This window comes from Ascaphus truei, chromosome 3 (genome assembly GCF_040206685.1).
Source record: "Ascaphus truei isolate aAscTru1 chromosome 3, aAscTru1.hap1, whole genome shotgun sequence".
Taxonomy (NCBI): Eukaryota; Metazoa; Chordata; class Amphibia; order Anura; family Ascaphidae; genus Ascaphus; species Ascaphus truei.
Window position 1 is genome coordinate 249,020,286 of NC_134485.1, and position 15,545 is coordinate 249,035,830.

General features: G+C 39.3%; 2 protein-coding genes and 1 long non-coding RNA gene across 4 annotated transcripts in view; 1 reads left to right on the forward strand and 2 right to left on the reverse strand.

The window, feature by feature from the left end:
- Positions 1-15,545, reverse strand: part of OCA2 (OCA2 melanosomal transmembrane protein) — a 459,069-nt gene that overhangs the window by 358,122 nt on the left and 85,402 nt on the right. The gene's annotated exons all lie outside the window — the stretch shown is intronic.
- Positions 5,810-7,163, forward strand: LOC142490714 (uncharacterized). Its single transcript, XM_075593129.1, has 3 exons — positions 5,810-5,969; positions 6,333-7,109; positions 7,156-7,163. The coding sequence occupies exons 1-3, from the start codon at positions 5,873-5,875 to the stop codon at positions 7,161-7,163; spliced, it is 882 nt and encodes a 293-aa protein (XP_075449244.1). The 5' UTR covers positions 5,810-5,872.
- Positions 8,437-12,031, reverse strand: LOC142491048 (uncharacterized). The gene is made up of 3 exons (XR_012800240.1): positions 12,001-12,031; positions 9,529-9,683; positions 8,437-8,495 (listed from the first exon to the last, which is right to left on the reverse strand). It is a non-coding gene; the product is annotated as an uncharacterized LOC142491048 (long non-coding RNA).

Here is a 15,545-nt window from a genome sequence, read left to right on the forward strand (position 1 = left end):
ATCACAATGTACACTGAGTGTGACGGAGTTCCACAGGTAAGGAGGCACTGACAAGAAAATGTTGAAGGTGAGAGAGCAGTGATGGTCAAAGGCTTAGAATGGAGGCAATTATGAGCAGAGTGCAGGAAATGATCAAGGGAATAGCAAGAAATCAAAGCAGATATGTAGGGAGGAGCAAACTAGTGGAGAGCCTGTGGTAAGGAGAACTTTGTAGTTGATACAGAACGTTAAAAGGAAGCCAAAAGAGGGTGTAAAGGGAGAAAGACTTTTCGGGGAGAAAATGTAATGATTCTAGCTTCAGAATTTTGAATACAGTACATTGCAAAAAGGATAGTGAAGACAGAGAGACCTATTAGTAGTAGGATACAATAGTTCACATGGGAGAGCATAAGGGCATTCGTTAGAGTTTAGCAGTAGAGTGATAAAGGAAAGGTTGGATCTTTGAAATGTTTCAGCTGAAGAAGACAATTTTTAGCTAGAGCATGAACATGAACGGAGGAGAGGGAGGTATCAAATGTCACATGCTCAGGTGGATGGGGTTTCCATTTACTGTGATAAGAAATGGGGTATTGTGCCATGTGTAAGAGGAAACATGAAGAACTTTTTTTCAAACATAGGTATGAGGCAGCGGTGCACCATCCACAAATATGTAGACAAGAGGCAATAAGAAACTTGGGACTCTACTGTAGGTGTGAGGTTAGGGATGGATAGATCTGTGTAACGTGCAAAGCAGGAATATTTTTTTATCAAAAAGAGTATATGGTAACCAAACGATAATGTGTAGAGAGAAAATAAGGGTTTACAGGACAGAGCCAACAGACAGATCAAACAGGGAATAAAGACATACAGTATTAGCAAACGAGACAGAAAAGGAGAGGTGGGTGAGATATGTAAAGGAAGTGTGAATTTAGGGAAAGCGGAATGTTATAGGATGAGTGTTAAATGAGCCAAGAAGAGGGATATTGAGCTAGTAAGGAGAGGAGAGAGATGTAAGATTTGCCAAGATTGTCACTTTCAGAGGAAGAAAAGAGGAGAGGCTAGAGTGCAGGGACATGCCAGAGCACAGAGGTCAATGGATCAAAAGATTCCTAGAGTAGGGAGGACAACAGGAAGGAAGAGTGTGAGGCTTCAAAGTCAGAGAGAGGGGTGTAAAATTAGAGAGAGACAGAAAAAGCTCCATGGAAGACAAAGTGGGATGCATGTACAGTAGTAGGGTAGGGGAGACAAAAAGATATGATAAGTAACGGACTTCAGAGTAAAAGAGCAGAGGAGGATTTGCACAATAGACTTGAGGGTAGTGTAGCACTTAAGGCTTAGAAAAGTTTTGAATTTCCATTGTCCATAAATTGTCAAATAAAGTTAAAAAGAAAGTTGTCACAGTTGCAGAGTGCTGATCAAGTGTTAAAAACAAACAAGCAAAAAAAGAGTAAAAATTGGTTTAAATGATATTTGATATTTTTAAATGAAATAATGACATTAATGTATACCGATTCATTAGCAAGGTGTTTGACCAGCCATGATTGGAAACAGTATAAAACTGCTCCTTGTCGGTTCAGCCTATAGATTGCCAGTGGAAATATTGGGTTTGTTGGACAATAAGGGAGAAATATACACACAGTCAATATGATTTTTGAGCTTATAAACTATGCAACGATTCCCCAGATAAAATAGATTTATTATATAAAACACTCATGAGGTTACCTGTAAAATTGTTATGTTAAAAGTAAGCAGACACCATCTTATCCATAGTTGCTAGCCATCATGTAGAGTACAGCACACATTGTAAGTGAAAGTGGTTATATTTATTTATTTATTTATAAAATATTTTACCAGGAAGTATGTCAGAGCAGAAACTTTCGTGGAACGTACAGTATGATGTAAGCCGTTTAAAGTGTATTGCTTATCTGTGCTCAGAAATCAGGATGTTCTCTCTTAGGCACTTCTTAATGGAGCAGATTGTTAAACCGGAGAAGCGAGCTTGCAGTACAACATCACATGATACAAATAGAAACCTTCCGCTTCGCACATTAAAAGTAAGAGTGTCGTTTTAGTCTGATGTACAGTAGTCACACATTCCTCATGTGTGGCGCCATGTTCCAGCAGTCAGAACAAATAAGTTATTAGAAATCAAGCCTAGTTTTAGATTGTTGCTGATCACATGACATGCACTGCCAGGGCACGTTTGCACTTCGCTTACTGTAACCATTTGCCGTATAGTAATCTTTAAGCTTAAATATTTTCAACACTACTTATAAAAGATGCAACATATCCCACATCAAATTACTATGAGTGAGGACCGCCCCCGATTCCAGAGACTATTTTCAGTGAAGTTACAGGGTTTAAATCTCACGCCAATAAGAAGCCATAACATCATCGTTTGAGGCGTCCTATAGGAGGTCCATTTAAATCTCCTTTAAAAACCAGGAAGTATTCAGAGCACCAAAATATGATTCCTCTTATGTGATTGTTTTAATCTGTACAAGTTAATAGGTCTGATCTTTTATATATAACAAGTACCAGCAAGGGTTCCCAGTAAATGCAAGACAGGTCCTGATAGATTTTTCCTCCCCCCCCCCCCCCTTCTCCTCCCAGCAAAGGGGAAAACGTTTGCTCGGATCTATATATAGGTTGAGACTACCCTCAGAGTACCATGATAAGATTTCTCTTGTTTGATTGCTTTAAACTGTAGGTTACTATGGGCCTCATGCAGTAAGCGACGATTATGTGAAATCGGCAAGCTTATCGATTAGTCATGTTATTGGCGTTTTTCCCTCTCCGTATGCAGTAAGTGCCGAATACATTCAAAATCAACCAGAAAACAAATCCGCCCACTCTCACGATGATGAGCCGATCACACACAGGTGTATCGGCGTGCGTGGCGGGGTGCTGTTAGGTTGCACAATCACAAATCTTGCTGAATCAGGCGAAACAAGCATGTTTTTGATTGCGCGCCATATTTAAAGGCAACGTGTACTGCTAATCATTCTCTGTGTTGTTGGGAGTGAGAGAGAGAGAGAGACGCACAGAGCTGGACGATTGAACATTTGCATATTGACTGAGAGACTTGTTGTGTATTGGGTGAGCTTTGTCCTTTGTTGTTTTGTTTACATCTTTGTCTTGTTTTATATGTGGAAGTGGGTCGTGTGATTGCCTGTACATTTCTTGTCTGTTTTTTGTGAGTGCTGGAAGTATGCCCGCAAAGCGTGGGAAGAGTGATGCTGGTGGGAGTGGGAGTGCTACTCGTGGGAGTACGCGTCGGAGTGAACGTTCTGTTCAGGGGAGTGATGTTGCTGGTGCACCGAGTGGTGTTGCTGGGAGTGGGAGTGCTGTTGTTGGGAGTGGGAGTGCTGGTGCTGCGAGTGGTGTTGCTGGGAGTGGGAGTGCTGTTGTTGGGAGTGGGAGTGCTGTTGTTGGGAGTGGGAGTGCTGTTGCTGTGAGTGGGAGTGCTGGTGCTGGGAGTGGGAGTGCTGTTGCTGTGAGTGGGAGTGCTGGTGCTGGGAGTGCTGGTGCTAGGAGTGTGAGTGCTGGTGCTAGGAGTGTGAGTGCTGGTGCTAGGAGTGTGAGTGCTGGTGCTAGGAGTGGGAGTGCTGGTGCTGGGAGTGCTGCTGGTGGCGCAGTTGCTGATGGGGTGGATGGTGGTGGCGTGCTTGCTGGTGGCCAGCTTTTGGAGGCTCTTCCATTGGAAGAAGGAGAGTCCAGTCAGCACCAGCCAAGCTGTGACCCTAAACCTGCTCGGAAAAAACGTGTGGAGAAGCCACGTAATCCTCGCTTCAATGACCAGGAAAATAGGGCTCTTGTCACTGGCATTCTGGAGCACTATGACAGTATATATGGACATTTAGTAGGTAAGTGTAACTTTACATTTATTATTCAAATACATGTGATCCTAGGTCATCTGAGTTTTGTTCATATGCAAATATGGGTACACAATATCTTTCTATGTTCATTAGTGTGGAAACACAGCTTTTTATCATGCCTTACAAGGACAAATAAACACAGGCGGTCAATTTGCCAGAACTGCATACAATATGAATGCAACCTTGCTTACATGTATAGGTTTAGTAGTGAATGCTCATGTGCTGCACATATTACACATAAAACAGCATGTTTGCTATCACTTGGAACAGCTAGCAGTGTAGGAAACTGGTGCTTATATTATTATTCATTTACCTCATATCTTTTATATGTTTTTCAAGGGCGGACAAGTGCAGCAAGCAAAAAAGAAATGTGGGACACAATAGTCATTGGTGTCAATGCCTGTGGGAATAGTGTCAGGGACAAGTATCATTGTCGGAAAAGATTTGATGATATTAGGTCCAAATTGAAAAAGAAAATACAAGACCAACGCGTGCATGCTACTGGCACTGGAGGTGGGCCCACACCACAACGTCTCATATTGACTCCATTGGAGGAGCTGCTTCGGCCAAAATTACTTACCGTCGTCGTGGAAGGCTTGGCTGGTGACCGTGACATTGGAATTTATCCGTCACAATTTCCAGCAGGTGATAAATATTACTGTACTAGGCGTGTCGTTGCTTACAGTTATTTTGCATAGTTACACTGCTTTTTATACTGTCTTCACAATATAAGCATACCTGCATCTATATATGTATATGTCTGATTCTGTATATATATATCTCAAAATAGACATATATGTAGTAGTCCTACTAAAAGCAGTAACTAATATAGCACGTGCCATTGCGTGCTCATTTACATGTGAATTCCCAAAATGCATAGCTGCAGTGGAAGCAATTGATGGTGGGCGAAGATGGGGAACAACAGGGTAGTACACGTGTAACACATGTTCATGAGAAATTATTAGTAGCTACAGGTACAGAACAGAAATATGTATCATGTTATTGTGTATTTTATTGATTTTACTCCGACAAACATGACATTACTGCCTATTTTAAGCATGCATCAAAGAAATTGCATGTAACGGCCTACAAACATCACTGGCACTAACACATCTATAGTTGCTTATGAAAAGGTCCATTTTTGCTTTATGTCATATACAGACAGCATAATGAGGCACACGTAGCATATGTTATGTCATTGTTTTCATAACTTAAACACTGCAGATGACTACTTAGCTCATCTACCATTGTGTTAAAGCAGCTGCAATTAATATCTCATCACAGCATACACTTCAACAGAGGGGGTGGGGTTCAGCACACACACTAATTACAGCCTCATTTCACGGTCAACTTAGTTCACACCATTTGCACCTGTTTCAAGTCATTGAAAGGTGTGGCTGATTAGGCTTTTTGGGGAAGGGAATACCTTTCTTACAACCTGAATAGCACAACTGAAGTTAATCACATTCATTTGAAAGCTTAACTCTAGCTACTAAATGCCCCAACAACTCATTACTTATCAAAGCGTACGTCACACATTAGTTCACTCATATCTATAGTTGAACTACTATGAAAGACACATTATCACACACTGCATGTGTTGTCTTGTTGAGTCACAGCCACATTCAGGTGTGCCACATCTTCGATTAATGTACCACACATATCCTCTACCAAAAACAACACTTTTTGCAATATGACCACCTTCATGATAACCATTGTGAATGGTCATCTCATGATAGTTATGTACATTATGATACTGATATCACTACACAACATATGATTTTTATGTACTCATTTAATCTATTTATCCTCACGCATTACTGCAGAAACATAGTATGTTGTATGTTAGGGAACTCAAAAATTCTAAGTACACAGGCATGTACAGTGTTATTACAACTATTTATGTTCACTTTCACACACATTTTCGGTTAAGGAACTGATGTTGTTAGTTAATCATAAATACAGAACATACAATAAGTGTTTGTTCAATATTTACACATGTAAATGTAAAACTTATGTTATTGTTATATATAGTTGCCCCTGGAGGAAATGTGTCACCTGAGATGGAACAAGTGTCTTCACCTGGGTCAGCCAGCTCAACACTACTAGAAGGTGAGTGTATCATTTGCTGGCCATATAATATGTGCTCTTCTATATGTTATGTTGTCATGTGCATTATTTGTTTTGCACATCTTCTTTAAATAGGATTACTTAGTGTCAGTGAAAATTAAGTGTAAGGCAACATGTATTGTGTTAGTGATGTTAATTATCATGTAGGACTTCTGAGTTTAGAGCAACTTTTCATTCATTCATATTTCATACTGAGTCCAAACATTATTCGTAAGTCAAGGTAGTTTTTAATGAGGTTATAAAACGTATGCTAACATGTTAGGTGTTACTTAGGACATAGTACAATTACATAGTAACACAGCATACATTAACATGCCATTTAATAATGTGTACATTTCTTTTTAGAACATCATGGTGATGAGGATGATGAGTATGATGAGGATGACGCCACAGAAGAGACTGAAATACAATCATGTGACCATGAAGAGGTGCCAATAGAAACTGTTGTACCGCCAAATCGTCCATCAACTTCCACATACGATGCAATTGTAGCTTCAGAGGGAAAAATAGTGGACGCAGAAAATCGTCGCCATTCAGACATGATGACAGTGCTGGAAAGGATGATTGGACTGCAGGAAGAAACAGTATCACAATTGGCACATCTCCACAGAGTCTTCATTGAAGTGCCTAAACAGTTGCAAAAAATCAACACCTCATTCGAAGCATTAGTTGTTCAGCAAACACAAGCTAATTACTGGAGAATGACTAATGTACCACAATTCAACACCTCCCAGCCAGGATCTGTTCATGCAGGTCAGTTTTCACCACATTCATCTGATATTCATTCACCAGGCCCAAATGTTACCGGTCAAGTAGCAGAGATTGCTGTGCAGGTTCCTGACGACATACTACCACTGCCATCTGTACAAAATCAGCAGCTGACACCTACAAAGGAGCCCACAAAAACAAAATACAAGCAGTTACTACTGACCAGTTTTTGGTCAAAAACAACAAAAGACACACATGAAACAGACCAACCATCACTTGTGCAGTGTCTACCAACTTGCTCACATGTGTCACTGGGCACAAGCCCTGTCCGTGAACAGTCACTACCCAAAAGCCCTGTAGGTGAATCGCTGCCCAAAAGCCCTGTAGGTGAGTCGCTGCCCAAAAGCCCTGTAGGTGAGTCGCTGCCCAAAAGCCCTGTAGGTGAATCGCTGCCCAAAAGCCCTGTAGGTGAATCGCTGCCCAAAAGCCCTGTAGGTGAATCGCTGCCCAAAAGCCCTGTAGGTGAATCACTGCCCAAAAGCCCTGTAGGTGAGTCACTGGCCACAAGCCCTGTAGGTGAGTCACTGGCCACAAGCCCCGTAGGTGAACAGTCACTGGCCACAAGCCCTGCCCGTGAAGTGCCAGAGGCCACTCAAAGTGGCTCTGTTGTGCCTAAAGTTGGTGGCAAAAGAAAAAGGAAAATTCAAGAGACAACAAGCAGGCCTGTTACTCGCTCGCAAAAGGAACAAAAAAAATAAATGTTATAATTCAGAAAAATAAATGTTATAATTCAGAATAAATGTTATAATTTGGCCTTGTTTTGTTGACTTCAGATTATCTAATTACTATTGTATGTATGCTGAAGACTGTGTTGTTTCCAAACTTTCAACTATGTTCTTGTACACGTGAAGTTTTGGAAATGTTAACACTCATAATTAATTGTGTTATAAATATTTATGTTGTAATCGTCTGTTCAGTAATGGTCCACCAGGAGCCAGTTGCTAAGTTTAGAGAAGCTGCCATTGACTTTGCAGCAAAACATTGCATTTGGGTGTGTTAATTGATGTAAGAATTGCATATGCATATTAGTCACATGCAATTATTAAAACACCTAAGTAAGTGCAAACATCTTTCTTGTACGTGTACAGCAGGATTATGTGTAAATTATTACTTACCTTTGCCTTGCTTGGCCATTGTAATTTTGTCCTTTAATCAGTTGTGTGTTCGTTTCTATAACATCTCAGAATGTATAATAATATATATACACACACACACACACACACACACACACACACACACACTGAGTGAGTGTGAGTTTGAGTGTGTGTATATATATATATATATATATGTATATATGTGTATATATATATGTATATATGTGTATATATATATGTATATATGTGTATATATATATGTATATATGTGTATATATATATGTATATATGTGTATATATATATGTATATATGTGTATATATATATGTATATATGTGTATATATATATATATATATATATGTGTATATATATATATATATATATATATATATATATATATATATATATATATATATATATATATAGTACTATATAAACTGGTATACACAAACTAATACACTTCATGCTTCCTTGTGAAAACACTATTTTAATAATACAGGCCTAATGTTTGAGAAATATCCTAAGTATGAGACTCTAACAGTATTGTGCTTAAACAAATGTTTATTACTTAATTCAATCATGTTTCTCACCATTTAAATAGGTTTCATACAAGGTATACTTAATGCCATCAATGTTGTGTGTACTCCTGCAATATAAAAAAAAAAAAAATATTATATATAAATATATATATATTTTTATAAGAGATATATTTATATATATATATATATATATATATATATATATATATATACACACGTATTTAAACTCATGCAGACAGGGAGTTAACCAGACTTTCACATACACACAGAAATGTAAGCGGGGAAAAAACATTTCTTTTTGCAGGTGTGTTTTTACTGATATGCCTGGCTAAGAAATATTTTCACACACTGGTCTTTGTTAGTTTTCAAAAAAACACTATGTGAACGCATTCACAGTCTAGGGATGTTTTTCACAAACGAGATAAAAGAAGGAGAAATGTTTCTCCCACAGTCCCATATCACGAACCACAACTGTTAACCCAATTAGACAAACAAATCCAATTGGCGTTTGAAATAAGGAGTCAAAGTAGTTAGTTTTGTTGACCTTGACAAGGAAAAACAGGAGTTTGTTAGCCATTCAGCACATTCATTTTGATGAGCAAATAACACAGACCTGCACACAGCTTTTGTGCTACTCAGACATGGCTGATGAATTCGTTAACAATATTAATCCCCTTTTAGGGTATAAGTACATGATCTGTGAAGCCATCTTGAACAGTCGCGGACAGAAAGCAAGCACACGCCAAATCGATGATTTCATTCGAGCAAAATATCCTTATTACCAAGACCGTAAGCATGCACGGAATTTTAATTCCTCAATAAGATTCACTTTATCAAGTAATGACTTTTTTGAACGTGACCAGGATAAGCTACAACACACCTATGGTTTCTGGAAGATTGCCCCGGAAAAACAATTTATCCTGAAAGACGGCACTTATATTGTCGTGAAAGGCATATTTATTCCTAATGGCAATAGCAATGTATCCGCTACTACTGATCCGTTTGAATCGATACGTGCTGCAATATCTGCAGCCTCCATTCCTGAAACCCACATTGTACAAGAACAAAAGTACTATGATTATGTACCAAGCCTTTCAGCTGAAATTGCATTGGAATGGGAACCGGAAGAAATGAACCTACCTCCCGACCAATTATTTGAAGAAAGCAGTGGCGATTCCTATGAGCGCATCCTGGAGGAGATATGTGCCATACTGGATTCAGCGGTTGGGTTAAGCGTGGATGAAAATGGCTTGCATTTCTGGAGCGACCAGTTGCAGCCAGGCGAAGAGTTAATTCTAGAAGAATGGTAAATATAACAATCGTTATGCGTTGACTCTGCGTTTAAATTTTTTTTTTTTTTGTAACCACCATTTTCACTTTCAATGCGTGGATACAGCGTAACATTGCAGACTGCATAACATGTAGCGATCACAAACAAATTGTTTCCTAATACAATATAGTAGGACCTGAAAGAGTAGTACACATTGCTGACGGAATAAATATACGTACTTTCCTATCCCTTTAAACATATTAGCAACATTTTACCATTACTCTAACACATACCTGTTTTGTTATCATGCAACATCTACAACATTGAAAACCGGGTCCACCACGTATGACGTGGGACCCTTGACATGGGCCAAGGCGTCCTTAAAAAGGATTAGTGATGTAAGTCCCGCCCCCAAGCGACGTGCGCGCCTCAAAGCCTATTGGCTGTCATGTTTTGTTATAGTAACGGTAACTGCAGTGTGTGATGCGTGCGGCTCAGTGTTTGTAGGCGTACCCTGGGCGTTAGCCGAATGTTAATTGAGTGGGAGGAGTGTTAGCGTGCGTTTCACGCTGGCTTAACATGACGTCACACGTATTGCATTTGCGCATTGTGTTATCGGCCGTGCTTTCTGTTCAAACACGTCTGTTTAAAAAGAATACAGATGTACTCGTTTAGAACGAATGTAGTTTCGTCTTCATTGTATTTGAAATAAAGATGTTATGTTTACTGGTATTTTCAACATGTATTGAACGCACAACGTACGCTTTGTTTTGCGCATGCGCTAACAGTTAGTGGAGCCAAGCGTGAAGTGCGTGCGCACACAAAGATGTGCGCGCACATCTTTCAGTATACAGGCAACGTTCACTTCTTATACATAGTTATGCCTGCTACAAATTTAAAGAAACATTACATACTGATGAACAGTTTTACTTCTAACATATAAGTGACTGACATGTGTATCTACACAATCATATAGAGCTGCGTAACGCGTTGTCACGGATGCATATCTAGTAAGGTGCCATCTTTGACCATCATGTGTTTGCTGTATTTCAGAGATGTCGGGGAAGATACAATCGGATCAATGTATGATTTCAGAAGAGTCTACCTTTATATGAGATGATTGTGAGGAGGAGCCACCGACTACTATACTACATATGGAACTAATTTTATATTGCTTGCAGCGCTTATTAACAAACAATTAAAAATGTGATACCCTTATGCCTATATTGCATAAGCACTTAATTAACATAATGATGTTGCAAAAGAGTGCCTCATGAATTTTTATTGAGTGTTCTTTAATGACTACTAACATTTTATGACATGGTGTGTTTTATATATAACAACCATTCCCACTCTGCTAACACATTTGTGTATTCTAATATGTAATGGAACGTATGACTGTCGAAACTATGTAACAATAATAATAATAATATGAGCATGTTCATGTATAGGGCTGCTAGTTGTACGCAGCGATTTACAGACACATGTTTCAGCCTGAGGTCCCTGGCCCGTGGAACGTACAAATGTTTTTTTTCCGCATGAGGCACAGGGAGATAAAGTGACTTGGCCAAGGTCACAAGGAGCCCACACCGGGAATTGAACCAGACTCCCCTGCTTCAAACTATCAGTGCCAGTGTGTGTCTTTACTCAGTGAGCCACTCCTTCTCCCAATGTAAAGGACACTTACAACCAAGTAGCCATTTATTTTTAAAATCTCTTGTTACATGGGTATGTAGATAAAATGGTTTGGGACTGTAGCAAATAATGTTAGTGGCCAGATGTTATGGTCCCCTCCAATGCATGATGTTCTGAATATGACATCACCATCATGTTATGAAGTACGTTTCTGTGTATATTTCATTAACCTAACTAACTATAGTTTACTGTGTTTATTAATCGTTTAGAAATACATAGTATAGTCAATATGATGATATAAGCTACCATAATAAAGCTGGTGTTATCATTTGTCGGTGTTATACATGGATCCTACACCAATTGATAGAGACACAAACAGTTGTCTTAAAAAGTGTGTCTATGCTAGTGATGAATGTGCTCCCGTAAGTAAACAAATAAGTACAGTTATCCCCTTTTCTCCAACCACCTCTATATTACATTAATGGAAATTATAAGGAAACATACATAAAATGTGATGAAATGTGAGTAATCATTTTGTAATACAATGCACATGAAAGCTCAAGAGTAGCTAAATGCATATACATGATACAGAAAGTACATATATGTAACATTTGTGTTTAAACCAATATGTTGGGTTTTTAGTTCCAATAATTATAGGAAGATTGAGGTAGCCACATCTTATGAGAGATGTCAGCAAATATACATACCATGATCAGTCATACTGGAGATATACCTATAATGCAAAGGAACAATATATAAATTGCAAACATTGACATGCCATCTTCAGTACCGTAAACAACACAGCAAAGTGTGTATTTGGTGTTAAATGTACAACACCATGTATATTTAATGACATTCAAAATGTAAATCAGCCTGGTGTACACATCATATGGATGTACATGTTACACTGCACCAATAACATTGTATGTAAGCATACTAGAAGCATGAATGATTATGGGCATAATATGTGTTTTGTCTTAGCATAAGGAATAACACAATGCTAAAATATTATTGCTTTGTTACCCAAGTTGTATTCACATACACACAACTAAAGTACAATTGAAGAGGGATTATATAACCTGTGCAACAATAACATACCGGTGCCACATCCCTTTGTGCACACAGCAGAGAAAAGAAAGGTGTGCAACCCATATTCATCTGTGTCCTAACAGAAGGTTATATAAAGAAACATTATTGTTAATATAACATAATTAAACTATAAAAGTAGTACTAGGAACATATGAGTTTGTACTTACAAGAAAAAAATGAATTGATGAGATTCTGTCGTGTCTGGCCACCACTGGCTGTTTGTTCATTTTCAGCAGCTACATGGGTGGGATGCTCGTCTACCAAAGCCTCAGCTAGGTCTGACTGTACATTGTGCCTGAGTGCAACATTGTGCAAAATGCAACAGGCAAGGATAATATCAGACACTTTTTGAGGCTTGTATAGAAGAGCCCCACCAGTTCTGTCCAGACACCTAAACCTGGTCTTGAGTAGGCCAAATGTCCTCTCTATAACAGATCTTGTAGATATATGGGCTGCATTGTACCTGTCCTCTGCTTCAGTTTGAGGGTTTAGCACCGGAGTCAAGAGCCACAGCCTAATTCCGTATCCTGAGTCACCTATAATGAATGGAGCACACATAAGCTGACATTAGTGATCAAATTCTACAATGCCAACATTCCTAAATCAACATGTGTTTTGTGTTAGAACATGTAAATATGTACTCACCCAGCAGCCAACCAGGTTCAAAATGTCCCTCTTCGAACGCATGGAAGACTGAAGAGTTCCTCAGGATAGAGGAATCGTGACTGGAACCAGGGAACTTGGGTACCACATGCATTATCCTCATCGTCGCATCACATACCACCTGTACATTGAGTGAATGGTAGTGCTTCCGATTGCGGTACACATGCTCACTCTGACTAGGTGCAATCAAAGCAACATGTGTGCAATCGATTGCACCCAGCACACATGGTATCCCTGCTATATTATAAAAGCCAGTCCTGACTTCCAGCCACTCTGTCGCCTCTGTAGGAAAATGAATATAATTCCTAGCGCGTCTATTGAGTGCATAGAGAAACTGGGTCAAGGCCCGCGAGAATGTAGATTGCGAGACCCCGCCCACTATGCCCACAGTTGTCTGGTATGACGCGGAAGCAAGATAATGTAATGAGCACAGCATTTTAACAAGCCCAGGGACTGCACGACCTCTGGCTGTGAAAAAATCTAAATCCCCCCTTATCTCCTCATAAAGAGCTAAGATTGCTGCTGAACTCAAACGATAGCGACTTACAATCTCCTCCTCACTCATCCCATCTAACAGGGTTCTCTCCCTGTACAGACGCGGACGAGGCACAAGTTGTCTCCTCTGTCTTCTCCTCTGATCTCCTGTCCCTCTACCTGTCCCTCGGCCTGTCCCTCTCCCTGTCCCTGTCGTATCCGCGTCACTGTCACTGTCCCTCGGTGTGTCCCTACCTTGCCCTATATCATTCTCTTGATCATCAAGCATGTCATAGAAAAGAATGTTCCTGCGTCTCCTAAACATTCGCAACATTTTGAAATGAGTAGCTGTGAATGAGCAGGTAATGTGCGTCCTTTAAATAGGTATGTGATGATGTCAGGTGACATAGTAAAATGCAAGGTGTTACATTACCATAATAAAGTACTTCTGTGGCAAGCTGTGTGCACTTGTTGTTCTAAGTATTTGTTGTGTGTATTCTGCAGGGAATGATGATATTTGGCAATGATGTGACGTGAAGCTTTGTACAAAGATTGCTTGCAAATAAATAGTTGCATGTGCAATGCATGTAACACTTGTGAACGCAAGAGTCAGTCATGTAATGAGACAAAAAGGCTGAGATTGACGTGGGAAAAGTTTTGTGTAACATGTGTAATTATCCATGTTATTGTGACATGTTGGCAACAATGAATAGTCGTGTGCATATGCATGCATTTGTGTAAGGAGGATAGTTGGTATAGAATGAGTTTACAAGGTGTCCCAATGATGAATTACTGTACATGTGTGTATAAGTTAGGTTGAAGTGCTTGTAATGCAACGGTTACAATGTAAACATGCAATGTGATTGAGCGTCCAATAAGTGACGTCATGAAAATAGGGAGGACCCAAAAGTATATGTAAACATGAGAATACAGATGTACATGAACGTTTAAAGATGCGTGTCACATTACAAGCATTGTGTAATGTAAAGGAAGATGAATATACTGTGTATGTGTGACATGTGTGACATGTGTGACATCATGTAAATAATTGTCGCTGAGTTGAGTAAAATGTGTGATATGATGTGAGGTTCTCCTTTAAGAGTGTAGTATAGTATTTTCCCTTGCCACATCATCACATGATGAGTAATGTGACCCGCAAATGCTGAAAACATGTAAAAGTCGAATGTTATGCAAATAAGACACGTCAGCTGTGACACAATGCAGGGAATGCCCCCACACTGTAATGCAAATCCCCCTTGTATTGTGAGCAATGAAACGTAAACAGTACTATACTGTTATACGTCCCCGCTCCATTGACTTCCATTGATGTACAGAAGATTTTTTTTTTCTAAGTGCCGTTCCGGCAGCCTTAGCGATCGTTCTCCCGTCCAAAATGCCAACTTTAGTTGGCGGGAGAAATCGGCCATAACATCTCAATTTCGTAGTGCCGATCAGCCCCGATAAGCTGTTTTTTTTTGTTGAATCCAGCCGATTTAAAAAAGTGGCGATCAGTGTCGAAAACAGGCTTATCGGCAGGCGACTGGCCATAACCAAATTATCGGCTCCGAAACCTGGCGATATGAAGCACTTATCGGCGCTTACTGAATCTCAAACCCAATTTTGGCTATAACATGGCCATATTTCCCTTATCAACGCTTACTGCATGAGGCCCTATGTCTGGTGTTATATGTATAGCAAGTATCACACAGATTATATGAAAACTGCTCACCTTTATTAAGTATAGTCCTAATAATAAAACGGTAGGTGCAAGGGAGGTAAATAACATATATATATCACAGAGAGAACTCCTCTGTGGGGAATTTTATTTATTTATTTTAACCCTTTAGTGTATAATTAATAATGTATTAAAACTTTTTTGTTTTTTTCGTCGCTTTTAGTTCCTGGCTAAGGGATCTTATCTTTTGGCTTTAAGGAACATACATAAGTATTAGGTGATGAGTGCAAATAGAGGGGTGCTTTAGAACCCATTCTTCTGAGTTCTCTCTGTGATTATATATGTATAGCA